The sequence below is a fragment of the Myotis lucifugus genome, unplaced genomic scaffold (assembly GCF_000147115.1).
Source record: "Myotis lucifugus unplaced genomic scaffold, Myoluc2.0 scaffold_2, whole genome shotgun sequence".
Classification (NCBI taxonomy): domain Eukaryota; kingdom Metazoa; phylum Chordata; class Mammalia; order Chiroptera; family Vespertilionidae; genus Myotis; species Myotis lucifugus.
In genome coordinates this window covers 3,637,778-3,651,285 of record NW_005871050.1, presented here as the reverse complement: position 1 = coordinate 3,651,285, position 13,508 = coordinate 3,637,778, and the positions used below count along the sequence as shown (strand labels likewise).

Sequence of the window (13,508 nt, the reverse complement as noted above, 5' to 3'; positions counted from 1 at the left end):
TAATAAAATCTTGCTAATTCATAGGCTGATGATAAAATTGCTGATAAAATTCCACATCTTTGGCTTCTTTGCCACCAGGGAATAGATGGCAGAAAGGGGAGAAAATTGCATTAACATCAGTCCATTTTGTTATTTCTTAGCTCTAACAAGTAGCTCTTATTCAAGAGAAAATTGAAACTAATGGCAAAGCTGAGGCTTTTGAATGACCAGGAGACTTCTCTGTTCTATAGCTGTACCCTAATTATCCCAGGAAATGATATATACTTTGTCATGCCCATGCAAAAGTTACTCATGGATTATATAACAGAAAATAATAGCATTTATTTATTTAAACCCCACTTCTTTCCAAAAAGGATTTGAAGTAGCTACATGAAAAAGAGAAAATTACCTACCTGTGATTTCAAATGTGTAGTCATTCCCTTCAATTTCATCTAATCTAGTCACCACCATTCCTGCTATTGGTATTTTTCCCTACCAGGAAAAAAAAAGAACATTTCCCATTAATTCTGTGGTTGCACATGTCTCTGCTTAGTTCTATTAGATTTTCTGACCCTCTCAGGAATCACTGCTGGATTATGGCTATATATATTTCTCTGGTCTGTCAATAGATAATGTTTCCCTGCTTTAAATTTCAATAAGATAAGAAAGAGGAAAAACTGGGTTGTGTTTTGCTAGCACATCCTAAACCATAAGGTCAAGATTTATAAACAGCTTACTTTTCTAACAGATTTTCATGAAAAATCAGTAAACAAAGACTCAAATTTTATGAAAATTAATAATTGCTAGGCCAAGATAAGAGGCAGCAGTAATTTATAATACTCCATATTTAGGGAACAGACTGAAGGAAGTTTAATTTCTTAAGGAGTTTAATGATTTGCATCTCAGAAATTCAAACCATATGATGAGACTGTTAGGATGAGGTTCCAGCTTTATAGTTTTTTAACAGTAATGATATAATATGGACCTGTAAAATGCTTTTGCTAATTGATCTAGTTGCAGACTTATATTTATGTTTATACATTTATAACCAGCACAGTGGACATTCAGGATAAACCCATTATAGTAACATAAAGGATCTAAGGCACATCCGCTCTTCTAAGCTATATAATTACAATGAAGGTTCAGAACATTCTGCCTTCTTTGGATGGAGCTTTTAATGTTATAGTAGAAATATTGCATCTGGATGGAAACCTCTATTAATTATGAGTCCTGCTATTGGTTCTATATGAAATCTACTAACCTGATAGATAAAGCCACTCATCCGAGGACTTGCAGATAACATTATCAAGACATTTGAAAATAACATGAGGTACCGCTCCTCTTTTTCCTGAAGTGGAATGAAAAATATTAAATGAAGAATAGAAATTGGACATTTTATTTGTTAAGAATTTCTGGCCCTGGCCAGTGTGGCTCAGTTGGTTGGAGCATCATCCTGTACACCAAAAGGTCATGGGTTTGATTCCCGGTCAGAGCACATATCTAGGTTCCATTCCCAGTTGGTGCATGTACGGGGAGGCAACCTATCAATGTTTCTCACATAGATTATTTTTTTTTCTGTCTCTCTCTCTCCCCATTCCTCTCTCTAAAATCAATAAACATAGCCTCTGGAATTACTATTTTGTAACATAGATCTTACATAAGGCAATGAAACATGAACAGCAAATTTAAAAGAAAGATACTCAATTTAAAAGCACAGAACTAGTTGAATTTTATTTTGAAATGGATATAAACCAAGTCTCTCTCCTTCCCATACATAACAATTAAATACAAATAACCCTGGCTGTTTCCCAAGTATGTAAGCCTGAGAGTCACATAATTAATGCCTTCCTGCCCAAGCTGCAGCCAGAGCACAAGATAACTATCTAGGTTCACCAAAAGAAAACTATTTTATTTTGAAAAGTAGCGAAATAAAGAGGTTTTCAGGTGATAGGAAATTTATTATGTTCTAACATGTATGTTAAATTCTTATTTATAAAATTACTTTTAATCAGTAAGAACAAGATAGTTTTTGCATATATAAAGAGAAGTAAATACTTTTTAATGGCACGAAAGAAAATTTTTCCCAGAAGGGTTTTTTCTGACTCCTTAAACAGATATGCATTAGAAGATGCAAACAATTACATTCAGCTTACATGTCCAGCCATCTTAGCTGCAGCTGCAATTATCCTTATACCTATCTTCCTCCTTCCCCACTTGAGAAGGGCAACCTTTTGAAGCTAACTCTTCTAACAAGGGCTCTCCATCCGTTCACATCTTTCTCTTCCTTGGCTTCCTTCTATAGATATCTCACCTCCGTCTTCCAGCAGCCTCACCTATTCAATCAGCTTTTTCTTTTTGCTTTTAACATATGCACATTTCCTATCATAATAGGCCTTCACTTGCCCCTGTGACTACTTATACAAAATACCACTTCTTGTTATATTTCACTGGTCTATAAATAGATAATGTTTCCCTGCTTTAAATTTTAATCAGATAAGAAAGGGGGGAAACTGGGTTGTGTTTTGCTGCCTTCATGTTCTCCCTATTGATCCCTACCTACTTGCTTTGTTCTCTTAAAGTAATCAATAACTGCCTTCTAGCGAAATCCAATGGCTTCTTCTTGGTCTCCATGCTCCTTGACCTCTGAACTGACCATTTTCAAATGATTTTCCTGGAATTTCCATGACTCCACACTCTCGCAGTCCTCCTCTATCTTCCTCTTTGTCTTTTCCTCTTTGTCTTTTCTTCCTCCCTTCATCGAAGAGGTTTATCCAAAGGTGTGAAACTCTAATAGTTAAACTCTCTGCATTAACCTCCCCCAGAGTATCTACATTTTAAATGAGATTGCTTATTAACCCCATGTAATGAATCTCTGACGGAGTCCTGTCCTGGAGCATAGGAAGATGTTTTAAGAGTGGGAAGGCAGCCCTAACCAGTTTGGCTCAGTGGATAGAGCATCAGCCTGCAGACTGAAAGGTCCCAGGTTTGATTCCGGTCAAGGGCATGTACCTTGGTTGCAGGCACATCCCCAGTAGGAGGTGTGCAGGAGGCAGCTGATCGATGTTTCTCTCCAATCGATATTTCTAACTCTCTATCCCTCTCCCTTCCTCTCTGTAAAAAATCAATAAAATATATATTTTTTAAAAAAGAGTGGGAAAGCAATTCTAACACCAGATAAATCATACCAGTTGACATAATCAACCTTCTTCCCCTACTCTACCCCCTTCCTAAAAGACATAATACATCTTCAGCCCTCTGTGCTTCTCTCTGGATATTTACTTCCTTGGAAGGCCCATCTGTCAGAGACATCTAAGTCTCTGCCTCTAACTCTGACCTCCCACCCACATTTCTATACTTTTTTTTAACAGCTACCTACAAGACATTTCCACCTGGATACCTACAGTTACTTGAAAGCTAACACATCTAAATTACATATGTTATTTCCTCTAGCCCATATGTCACAACTTCCTATAAACTTTCCCATCTAAACATGCCTGAGATTTGCCCCTTAAGTTTCATTCTCTCCACCACTACCTTCATCAGGGGTACTTATCACTTTCCAACTCATCTACACTTTCTGTTTCTAGCCCCACCCCCTCCAGCTTACCTGACATATATGGTTGTCAGATTAAATATCCCTTTCATTATGTTTCTCTACTACCAAAGTCTCATAGTTTCCTATTGCCTGCTGCGTCAATGTGAACTATTCTTGTCTGACATCCAAGGTTCTTCATAACCTGACTCTGACTCAATCAACTTCTCCACTCTGCCCAACATGCTTCCTCTGCTCCTAACAGACTGGCTTCCTCACTGTGCTGTAGAAAAAAAGACCATTTCCTGTTCTCTTCTGGAATAAAAATGACCTCTACCTTACAAAATCCTCTCCTTCCCTCTTCATGGCCCTCCTCCTCAAATCTTATCTCCATAAAATATTCTTCTTTACTCTCCATAAAATATCCTTCTCTGAACGTCAATAGAGTCTATTGTTGAGATTGCACAAACTGGCATTGATTATTTTGGTTTGTTTTCTACTTGCAACTTGTGTTTTAATCTGTTCTTAAGGAATTCTTTGAAGGCAGAGAACAATGTGTGTTCTGTCTTCCTATCTCCCATAGCACCTAGCAGTATTGGGCAAAGAATAGGTGCTCAGTTTCTTTGAATGTTCGAGCATTTGACCTTGATTAAAGAACAAATAAAGGAAGAAAAACGTGAAAGATGGAAAAAATGGTGTTGAGATTTGAAACATCTTACCTCACATGTTCCGTACTGTACCATTACTTGTGACATAAAAATTACATTTCCCAATGTTTTAATATCCTCCCCTTCCCATGCCTGAATAGGTTCAGAAAGTATCTGCAACTCCAGCTGTTTTCGTTTTCTTAGATCTTGGCACTGTCCCTATAGAAGAAAAGCAGAGGAACAGAAATTCTTATGAAACAGACCTAAAACAAGACCAAAGTAAGATGTGGCTTTTGAGTCTCATAGACTTCCACAGCATTCCTATTCTTCACCATGAATCCCATCACCAATGTCTTGACAGATGGAAAAATCCACTACTCTCAATTTCTAGCCTTGAGTCTCCAAAAGTTTTGTGAAGAAGAGCTACTTTTCATCTTGCCAAAATATCAAGATAAAATGGAGGAAGAAGCTTGTTTCTCCTTCCCTGCAAGGAATATGGGAAGACAAGTAGCAGAATCACATCAAACAGAACCAGGAGACCAATTGGTAGATTCAGAACTTCTGGGTGATGTCCCTGCTCTAGCTCCTCTCAATCTTGTCTACCTACATAAATAGTGTTTTAATTACAAAGCAATTTTATTTTTCTAATACATGCTCAGTTTCCAATCAACTAACATCTTAATTTTTTTTAAAAAAAAGTGACTCCAGACCTGGCCAGCATGGCTCAGTGGTTGAGCATCAACCTATGAACCAGTAGGCCATGGTTCAATTTCCGGTCAGGGCACATGCCCAGGTTGTGGGCTCGATCCCCAGTGGAGAGTGTGCAGGAGGCAGCCAATCAATGATTTTCTCTCATCATTGATGTTTCTATATCTCTCTCCATCTCCCTTCCTCTCTGAAATCAATAAAAAAAATACTAAAAAAATAAAAATAAAAAGTGACTCCAGGAATTACAGAAAAAGAGAAAAATTAATTCTTTATGCCACAACGAATCAAACTAATCTTATAATAAAACATATGTACTACCCTATACTTTATTTAGGAACTACTAGTAAATTCTATTAAAAATACTAAATTAATTTTTATTCCTAAAAGGATTGGAAAAAAAGAGATACACCTGAATTTCATGAGTACAAATGGAAAATACAATCCAAGAAACAATAGGTGGGATATAAATACAATACAACACACACACACACACACACACACACACACATACATACACACACACCATTGCTTCAGAAAGTGTGAAATTATCTTAGAGTAATTTAACAGTACTCATTCCAAATTAAATATAAAAATAAGCATATGATTAGTTATGTCACTGTTTGCAAATGAATGTCAGTTTTTTTGGATATGTTTTCTACAAAATTTATGCTGCCACTTTCAGCAAAATGGAAACTTGAAGAAATAAATTCATTGTACATATATTTTTGAAGCATCTATAGTGCAAATAAATATACTATCACCATCAAAGCAAGTTTTACAACATGTGTTGAACCGTGTAAAACTGCCAATATTAGACTGTTTTTGATCTATAAGAGCAATTTTAACCTAATTCCTTATTCTGGTCTTCAATTTTCTGTTTAACCATGGACATGTCAGGTACTGATCTTTCAATAGCAATAAAACGAGGTGATAGCGAATGTTGCATCACAACCTTACAGCAAGAATCAATAACTAAACATTAATCTCAATCACTTAGAATGCTACAGAAATGTCTCAACTGAAGCTAAACTTAGTCAGTTGCCCAAAATAATGTTTTATTTCCTCCTAAAATGCCACCAAGTGGTTTTACATCAGTTGGTATCAAGAAGTCATTAACTATCATGCTCAAGATACAAGATTACAGGCACATTCGATAGCAATCTATATAAAGCAATTGCATTTTAGTAGGTGTTTTTTTTTCCTTTTACATTTGATGAAGTTTTTTTTTCATATGCAAAGAATAAATTCACACCTTTTGGCATAAGTAGATGACTCTAGTATTGATGTCAGTCAGTGAACAACAAGTTGCACCAACATAAGGTGAGCAACACAGGGGTAAAGACAAAGAGACTAAAGGAAACCCCCCACCTACACAGCAATGCTTAATGTGGCAGAGACTTCAAATGTGAGTGCTTTATACCCTCAGACTGGCAACCTTTCTTAGGTAAGCATGATTTTTGGAAGACAAATTTAAATGAATCAATCCTGGCAATATTGTCACTAGAGTTTATTGTTTCCACTCTAAAGACCTTTTCATAAGAAAATAAATGTTACACACAAATTACTCTTTTAGAAACACAGCATAAAAATGGAGAAATATAATTTTAGAGCGTGACCTACCATGAGAGTTTTGAATGCTATGATGGCTTTCAGAACATCTTGATGATCTGGATGTGTATCCTATTAAATAAATACATTTTAAAACAATATTAAAAGAGAACAGATCAGTAGTTGCCAGGGATTAGAGGTGGGAGAAGGGTGTGGCTGCAAAGAGACAAAATGAGGAAATTTTGGGGATGATGGAACTGTTCTGTATCTCAATAGTGGGAGTAGTAACACAAATCTATGCATGTCATAAAACTGACATCAAAAGAAAAAAGTCAATTTTAATGTATGCTAATGTAAAAATTTAAAGAAAGCATTTGAGCATTTGGAATATCAGCACCGCCAATTATTAGATGATTACGAAATTAAAACCTGACCGGAGAGCTCATTTGGTTAAAGTATTGCCCTGATGCACCAAGGTTGTGGGTTTGAACCCCTGTCAGGGCATATACAGGAAGCAACCAGTGAATGCATGGATGGGTGGAGCAATGAATCAATTTTTAAGCCCTGGCCACTCTGGCTCAGTTGGTGGAGTGTTGTCCATACACCAAAACACCAAAAGGTTGTGGGTTCAATCCCCAGTCAGGGCGTATGGGGAAGGCAACCAATTGATGTTTTTCTCTCACATCGATGTTGCGCTCTCTCTCGCTCTCTCTCTCTCTCTTTCTCTCTCTCTCTCCTCTCCTCTCCCCTTCCACTTTCTAAAATAAAATTAAATTTTTTTAAAAGATATGAAAATGGGTGGTAACACATCATTATATTTGATAACCACATATTAGGTATGGTTATTGAGGCAAAAATTACCATTTCCTTTTTTGCTGTTAATAAAAAAATAATTGGGGGCATCATTAGTCACATTGTTAGTAAATGACAATAGATAGGGAATTATGGAAACAGAGTGGTGGTTAAGAGAAAAATCAATCCAATTTTATCTCCTAAAATGCTTCTTTTTTCTTTCAGCAGACTCAAATGGCAAATGGAGGGGAAAATCCAAGTTTTATACCATATATGCCTTCTTAAGCAAAGTTATTATATATGGTCTGCAATTCCATAGTACTTACAACCCCAAAAAGTGGACAGCTTCAAAAATTGCTTTGAGCAGGATTGGGGGGGGGAGCAATGGGGACCACACATTTTTAATACCTTAATCAATAAAAAAAATTGCTTTGAGAAATGCACATCTTCATAACTATTTATGAAGGAAAAGTAGAGCTTCTTGGGGATAGATATACACCTATATGGGGTTATATGAAGTATAGATATGTATCTAACATTGGGGGTATATATGTACCTAACCTTTGGAATTCAGCTGGAGTAATGGGAAGACAATCTGCTGCTCAACCAGCCTTGGGTGATAAAATACAGAGCTGAACAGACTAGGGGTCTGACCCAAGCCAAACCCAGCATTGTTTAATGAAAGGAAAGGTTGTATTCTTTTTATACTTAAATTTATCCTTACCCAAATCAGCTGTAAAGTTCAGGTTCTATCTTCCATTAGCCATCAGCCATACTAAACAATCAGAAAGCTGGATCAAGTGTCTCACTGGTGGTGAATCAGTGCTAAGGGTGTGTATTATCTGATGGTGGAAAATGGAAGGCAGCCAAGACAGGTAACTGACAGCAAATGGAGGTAGAAGTAGAAATGGGCTCTGATACAAGGAAGGCCAAGATAGAGGATCCAGGCAGTAGGAGATCTGGGGATTTTTTCTCTCCAAATTAAGTGTATATTCGTAGTTCAGCACTGAGCAGTAACAGAAACTGAGGCCACTAGTTTCTGGATTTTTGTGACAAGCGAGGGGCAAACCTCAAAAGGTTCATCAAATTGTTTCAGCTTTTGGAAAGGCATCCAGAGGTCAGCACCTTCCCAAGCCCTAACTGAAATTTCATTCCGGCGGGCTTTACTACTAGTTCCCCACTGCCTCCAGCTTTCTGGCAGGTCAAATAACCTGAGAATGTGGTTTTGTTCAGAGTAAATACTTTCAATCCTTACAAATGCTGACAAGACAAGCAGTGTGCAACCTTTTTTTTTTTTAGAGATAATCAAACCCTTTAAAACCTCAAACCTTTCCCCAGACACAGGAAGAGCAAGTAGGGTGAATGCAGCCTCCCCTAGCAGGCTCTCCTTTCCCACCCACACCTCAAAACCCCATGTTCATGAGCAGCTCAAGAAGCTATCCTTGTTATTTGTTTTTTAATAAGAGTGCCTGGGCTCTTGGTAAAAAAAAAAAATCAACTATCAGGCCTCACTGAAATCTTAATATTTAGAAAACATATGGCTATGTTACAGCTGTGGCAAGTTAATTGTAAGTTTATAAACAAAAATGTGAGGGGACCTTGATGTAGATGTATAGATGCAAAGAGAGATAAACTAATATTGGACCCATTTATTAATCTTTAAGGAAATACAAGAATCTTCCATTATAATCCAAAGTCAGGCAGCTGAATGACCACAGAGCTCTAGAGATAAATATTCCTGTCTATATCCCACAATAAGGTTGTTCATATACCAGAACATAAGATTTCCTGGATGATTTTGATTGAACCACCATCTACAGATGAGAGGGCAGAAGAAAACCTAAGTCAACAAGTTAGCAGAGACTTGAGGGAAGCAACAGGACCAAGGCTGGGAGGGGAAAAGGAGAAAGAAGAATGATCATGAATATTTAATAGTAAAGGGTGGATAACATAAGTTCATGGTGATTATAGTTTATAACATTGTATTGTATACTTTTGCTAAGAGAGTAGATCTGAAGAGTTCTCAGTATAAAAAATGGTAACTATGTGAGATGATGGATGTGTTCATTAACTTGATTGTGGTAATCATTCCCCGACATTTGTGTATATTGAATCATCACATTATACACCTTAAGAAAATCGTGTTGTATAACCCAATATACACAATTTTTATTTGTCAATTATACTTCAATAAAGCTGGAAAAAATAAATAAAAATGCATAAAGAGTAAAGAATATTCCGAAGGGGGGAAATGCCCCCTTTTTTGCTGCACAAAAAGAAAAACCAAAAGTCTGGGAAGAGGGGAGATTGGATCAAGTAAATTTGGAAACTAGGGCTTTTTCTGAATTCTGCAGTAAGGTTAAGTTTGAAGGCAGACTGACAGCTTCCTCTAAGAGCAGAGCCCCATAATTTATGCATGAGCTTTAAAAAGCTCACCTTCCCTTACCTCCATATGCCGTTCCAACTCTTGCAAGAGAGTAACATACTTCTCCAGTCTCATGAATGGTTTGCTGAGGCTTGTTGTTAAAATGAGGATACCTGGGCTGGATGCACCTTGATTTTCCATAAATTGCTCCAGTTCATCACTACCAAAAGGACAAATACAAATTTGTTACTGCTTAATCTTTCATGAAAAAAAATAACTGAACATTAATTAATGTATTTCACATAACATAAAACAAAATAAAATTTTGTTTCACTGGACTAAATGCTGTCCCTTTCATTTTAACTTAATCCAATAAACCTTTATTCAGTTCCTCTATGCAATTAGCATTGCACAGAGCGCTGGGGCTACAGTGGTAAGCCAGACATTCATGAACCCTGGCTTCATTTACTCATCCAACAATTATTGCATCTACTAAGCAACAGGCTCCATTCTCTGTTGGGAATACCACAATGAACAACACAGAAATCCCTACCTATAAGGAGACTGCATTCATGGGAATAGGGCATACAGTCTATCAGATGACCTCGATATCAGGTTTTAAAAGCTATTTGCTTGTCGCTTCAAACATCCTAGCTATTGGCTGGTCAGATGCCAAGGGTAGCAACTCACCAAGTGCTCCCTATCACCGGAGCACCCACTTGTATTGTTCCAGAATCAAGTACTAAATTCAGATAGCAGCATGTTTGTATGACTAACTATAAAGTCACTTAGCCTAGGATCTGAAACCAATATAGCAAGCTACCCAAACAACTTGGTTAAAAATAAAGGAGAGTGTATTAATAGTTTATTAACTATGTCCTGTAAATATCTATTCTCAGCTTGTACTTTCTCTGCCCTTTAAGCACCCTGTGGATCGTCTTCACCAACAGGATATTGAGTCCCAAGGCTGCAAAATCATTTTAATATACATTTGCACAAAATATAATTAAAGAACACCTACTGCCTAACTAAAGCATATTTTGAAACTTTTGTCTATCACTTGATCCCTTTACCTCTTTGCTTGCCCAAGCATATCCTATCAGTCACAAGTCTTCTTGTATCTGTTTATTCCTTTCCATTCCCACTGCCACTGCCTCAGTTCAGGCTTTCTCATCTTATCTGGTTCACTTCAATAACCCAAGTGATCTTCTAGGCTTTTTCATTTCTGAACTATTCTGAATACCACCATTTTAATCCCGTTGCTTTCCTACTCGAGAACCTCTGATTGCCTATGAGATCATGTCTTATTTTTTTTAGACGCCTACTGGCCCCACCAATCTTTTTCGTCACTCTCCAACAGAAACCCTGAACAACTTATTCTCCCTAGGACACATCTTATCCAGTGGTCCCCAACTGTGATGCATTGCAATAAGTTGTGAAATGTGTTCAATGAAACATCATTATTAAATACTAGGAGGGTTGAGAATGGGGTGGGTTACAGGTTATCCCTATTAACAGACCTTCTCCTTCTATGATTTTTTTTTAAGCAGGAGGGAAAAGGATGGAGCTTCAGCTAATGTCTCAGCTTCCTTGAGTATCACATATGTGTCAGAGGGGAAAAAGGACTAAGAATTGCTGCCTTAAGGAAAGCTAAATCGCATCTGAGTGGTCACATTTAATAATTAATGTTATTTTAGCAGTTTTTGCAATCTTGCTCCAAAAGCAGCTGAAGGGAGGGAAGTGCCCAAAACTTGGAGTCATAAAACAGATTTGCTGTGGGCACACAGTGCAAGATACAGATCTTGTAACATAGAAACCCACACCTGAAGCCTATATGATCATATTAACCAATGTCACCCCAGTAAATTTAATAATAAAAAATTTAAAAATAATAATAATGGATTTTCAACTAAAACAAAACAAACAAAAACACAACAGATCTGGTGACCCTGGATCAGTGACCTAGCCTCAGATGACTCATCTGTAAAATAGAAATAAAACCTACTTCCTACTACAATTATTAAGATTAAATACTTGGGGTTTGTAAGGCTACTATTTCATGCTAAGATCATTGCATACATTGGTTCTTATTTAATTCTAGAGGCCCGATGCATGAAATTCGTGCAAGAGTAGGCCTTCCTTCCCCTGCTGCTGGCACCGGCTTCCCTCTGGCACCTGGGACCCGGGCTTCCCTCGCAGTCCCGGCTTCGTCTGGAAGGTCATCTGGAAGCATGTCTGGTCTAATTAGCATATTACACTTTTATTATTATAGATTCACAACATTTCAACACAGGTGTTATCCTCATTTTACAGATGAGAAACTTGAGTCTCAAGAAGAATGAGTAACAGCATGTACATGGCTAAGTTGGGGTTCATACCCAAATGTGAAGTTAAAGCCTCAGGTCTTTCCATGACACCACACTGCCTCTGCATAGGAAAGTATTTTATAAATTTTAAAGTAGTCATTAGATGCATTTTTATTACTATTATTATTATTCCAAGGCAAATACCTTGCTAAAATAGCATCTTTAAAAACTACATTTTTAATTGAAATCCAATTGATGTTTAATTTCCAACCAAAAGCATAAAGTGCACAAAGAGGTTTAAAAATTCATGAAATATAAAATATAATTAGGAAAATAACTGGAACTTGGGGAGTGCATTTGAGTAGAAGTGTAATTTAGAGAAAATCACTTTCCTAATTTCTTTTCAATTTACTAAACAAGTCTTACTTTTTTCTTTCCATGACTAAGTAACCGCCCATATTCTCAACATTCTACTCTAATTAATACAAGTGATACAACACTTAAAAGCAAATGCTAATGTGTTCGCTGTTATTGCTTCCCATGCAGCATTTTAACTTCTAGACTTATTAAATATTATAAAAAAGCTTTCAAATTTTTTAGTATAATATGAGAACACTGGTTATTGGAAATAAAACACATTTTACTACTGTAATTGAAAAATAAATTTTTAAAGAGGAAAGAACATTATACTAGTACAACAAAAGAACATCACATAAAGCAACTGTCTGTTATGATAAATAGATTATAAAATGTACATTTTCATTTAGCCAAATAAATTTAATATACAAATTAACATACACAAAAATCAATACAGGTTATGGCAAAAGTAGGTTTACAGTTGTGAGTACGGGATACACAGAGTTTATTCTTGTATTATTATTTATTAATTATTATTTATTAATTATTGTATTATTTTCTATATGAACAACTGTAAATCTACTTCTGCCCACCCTGTATATCATTACACCAAAGAACAATCTGTCTATAAAATGCAGTTTTTAATTTTATACAGCTTGTTTGAAATGTGAGTTAAGACTTGCTTTTCAAGCTTAATATGTTCTATATATATATGATATGACACAACAGAAGCATTTCTCAATGTATAAACTTTGTTTGAAACTCAACATACATTTATCTCATAAAATTCATGGTGGATGAGGTTCTGGTATGTTCTGGGTTGGGCTGGAAAGCTCAAGAAAACTATCTTACATTGTAATATAACTACAGAGCTTAACCATATCATGTACCTGTGTTTTTGTGGAACCTCTGCATAAGATTGCTACTTTGAATAATGATAACTCTACCTAGAACAGCTAGAAAAAGATCAGATATTTATTTCCTCTCCATACCAGCCTTTCATGGGAATCACTGTGGCCTGGAAAGGGGAGGTGAGACATGAGGATCTGGGAGGCCCTGGCCTCTAGCCAGTGGAAAATTCCAAGGATGCCGCTCAGTTGGGTTGGGTAGTTATCTATTATCCCTTTTTCATTTATCCAGTCTCAGAGACTAGGCTGTCTGCTGCTTTTTTTGTCCCCACCACATTTTGTTTGTGTCCAGTCTCACTTTCTCCTTTCCCTGGATGCTCAAAGACAGAAACAGAACAGAATCTAATCTCAGATTTTTTCCTATGC

General features: G+C 36.6%; 1 protein-coding gene across 3 annotated transcripts in view; it reads right to left on the bottom strand.

The window, feature by feature from the left end:
- ARHGEF6 (Rac/Cdc42 guanine nucleotide exchange factor 6) overlaps positions 1–13,508 on the bottom strand; it is a 119,200-nt gene that overhangs the window by 17,550 nt on the left and 88,142 nt on the right. For all 3 annotated transcript variants that reach the window (XM_006082040.3, XM_006082041.3, XM_023757617.1), the window contains 5 exons: positions 9,653–9,791; positions 6,487–6,546; positions 4,231–4,377; positions 1,241–1,327; positions 393–471 (listed from right to left, as the gene is read on the bottom strand). In XM_006082040.3, coding sequence (XP_006082102.1) covers positions 393–471; positions 1,241–1,327; positions 4,231–4,377; positions 6,487–6,546; positions 9,653–9,791 — 512 coding nt within the window. The remainder of the gene's footprint in view (positions 1–392; positions 472–1,240; positions 1,328–4,230; positions 4,378–6,486; positions 6,547–9,652; positions 9,792–13,508) is intronic.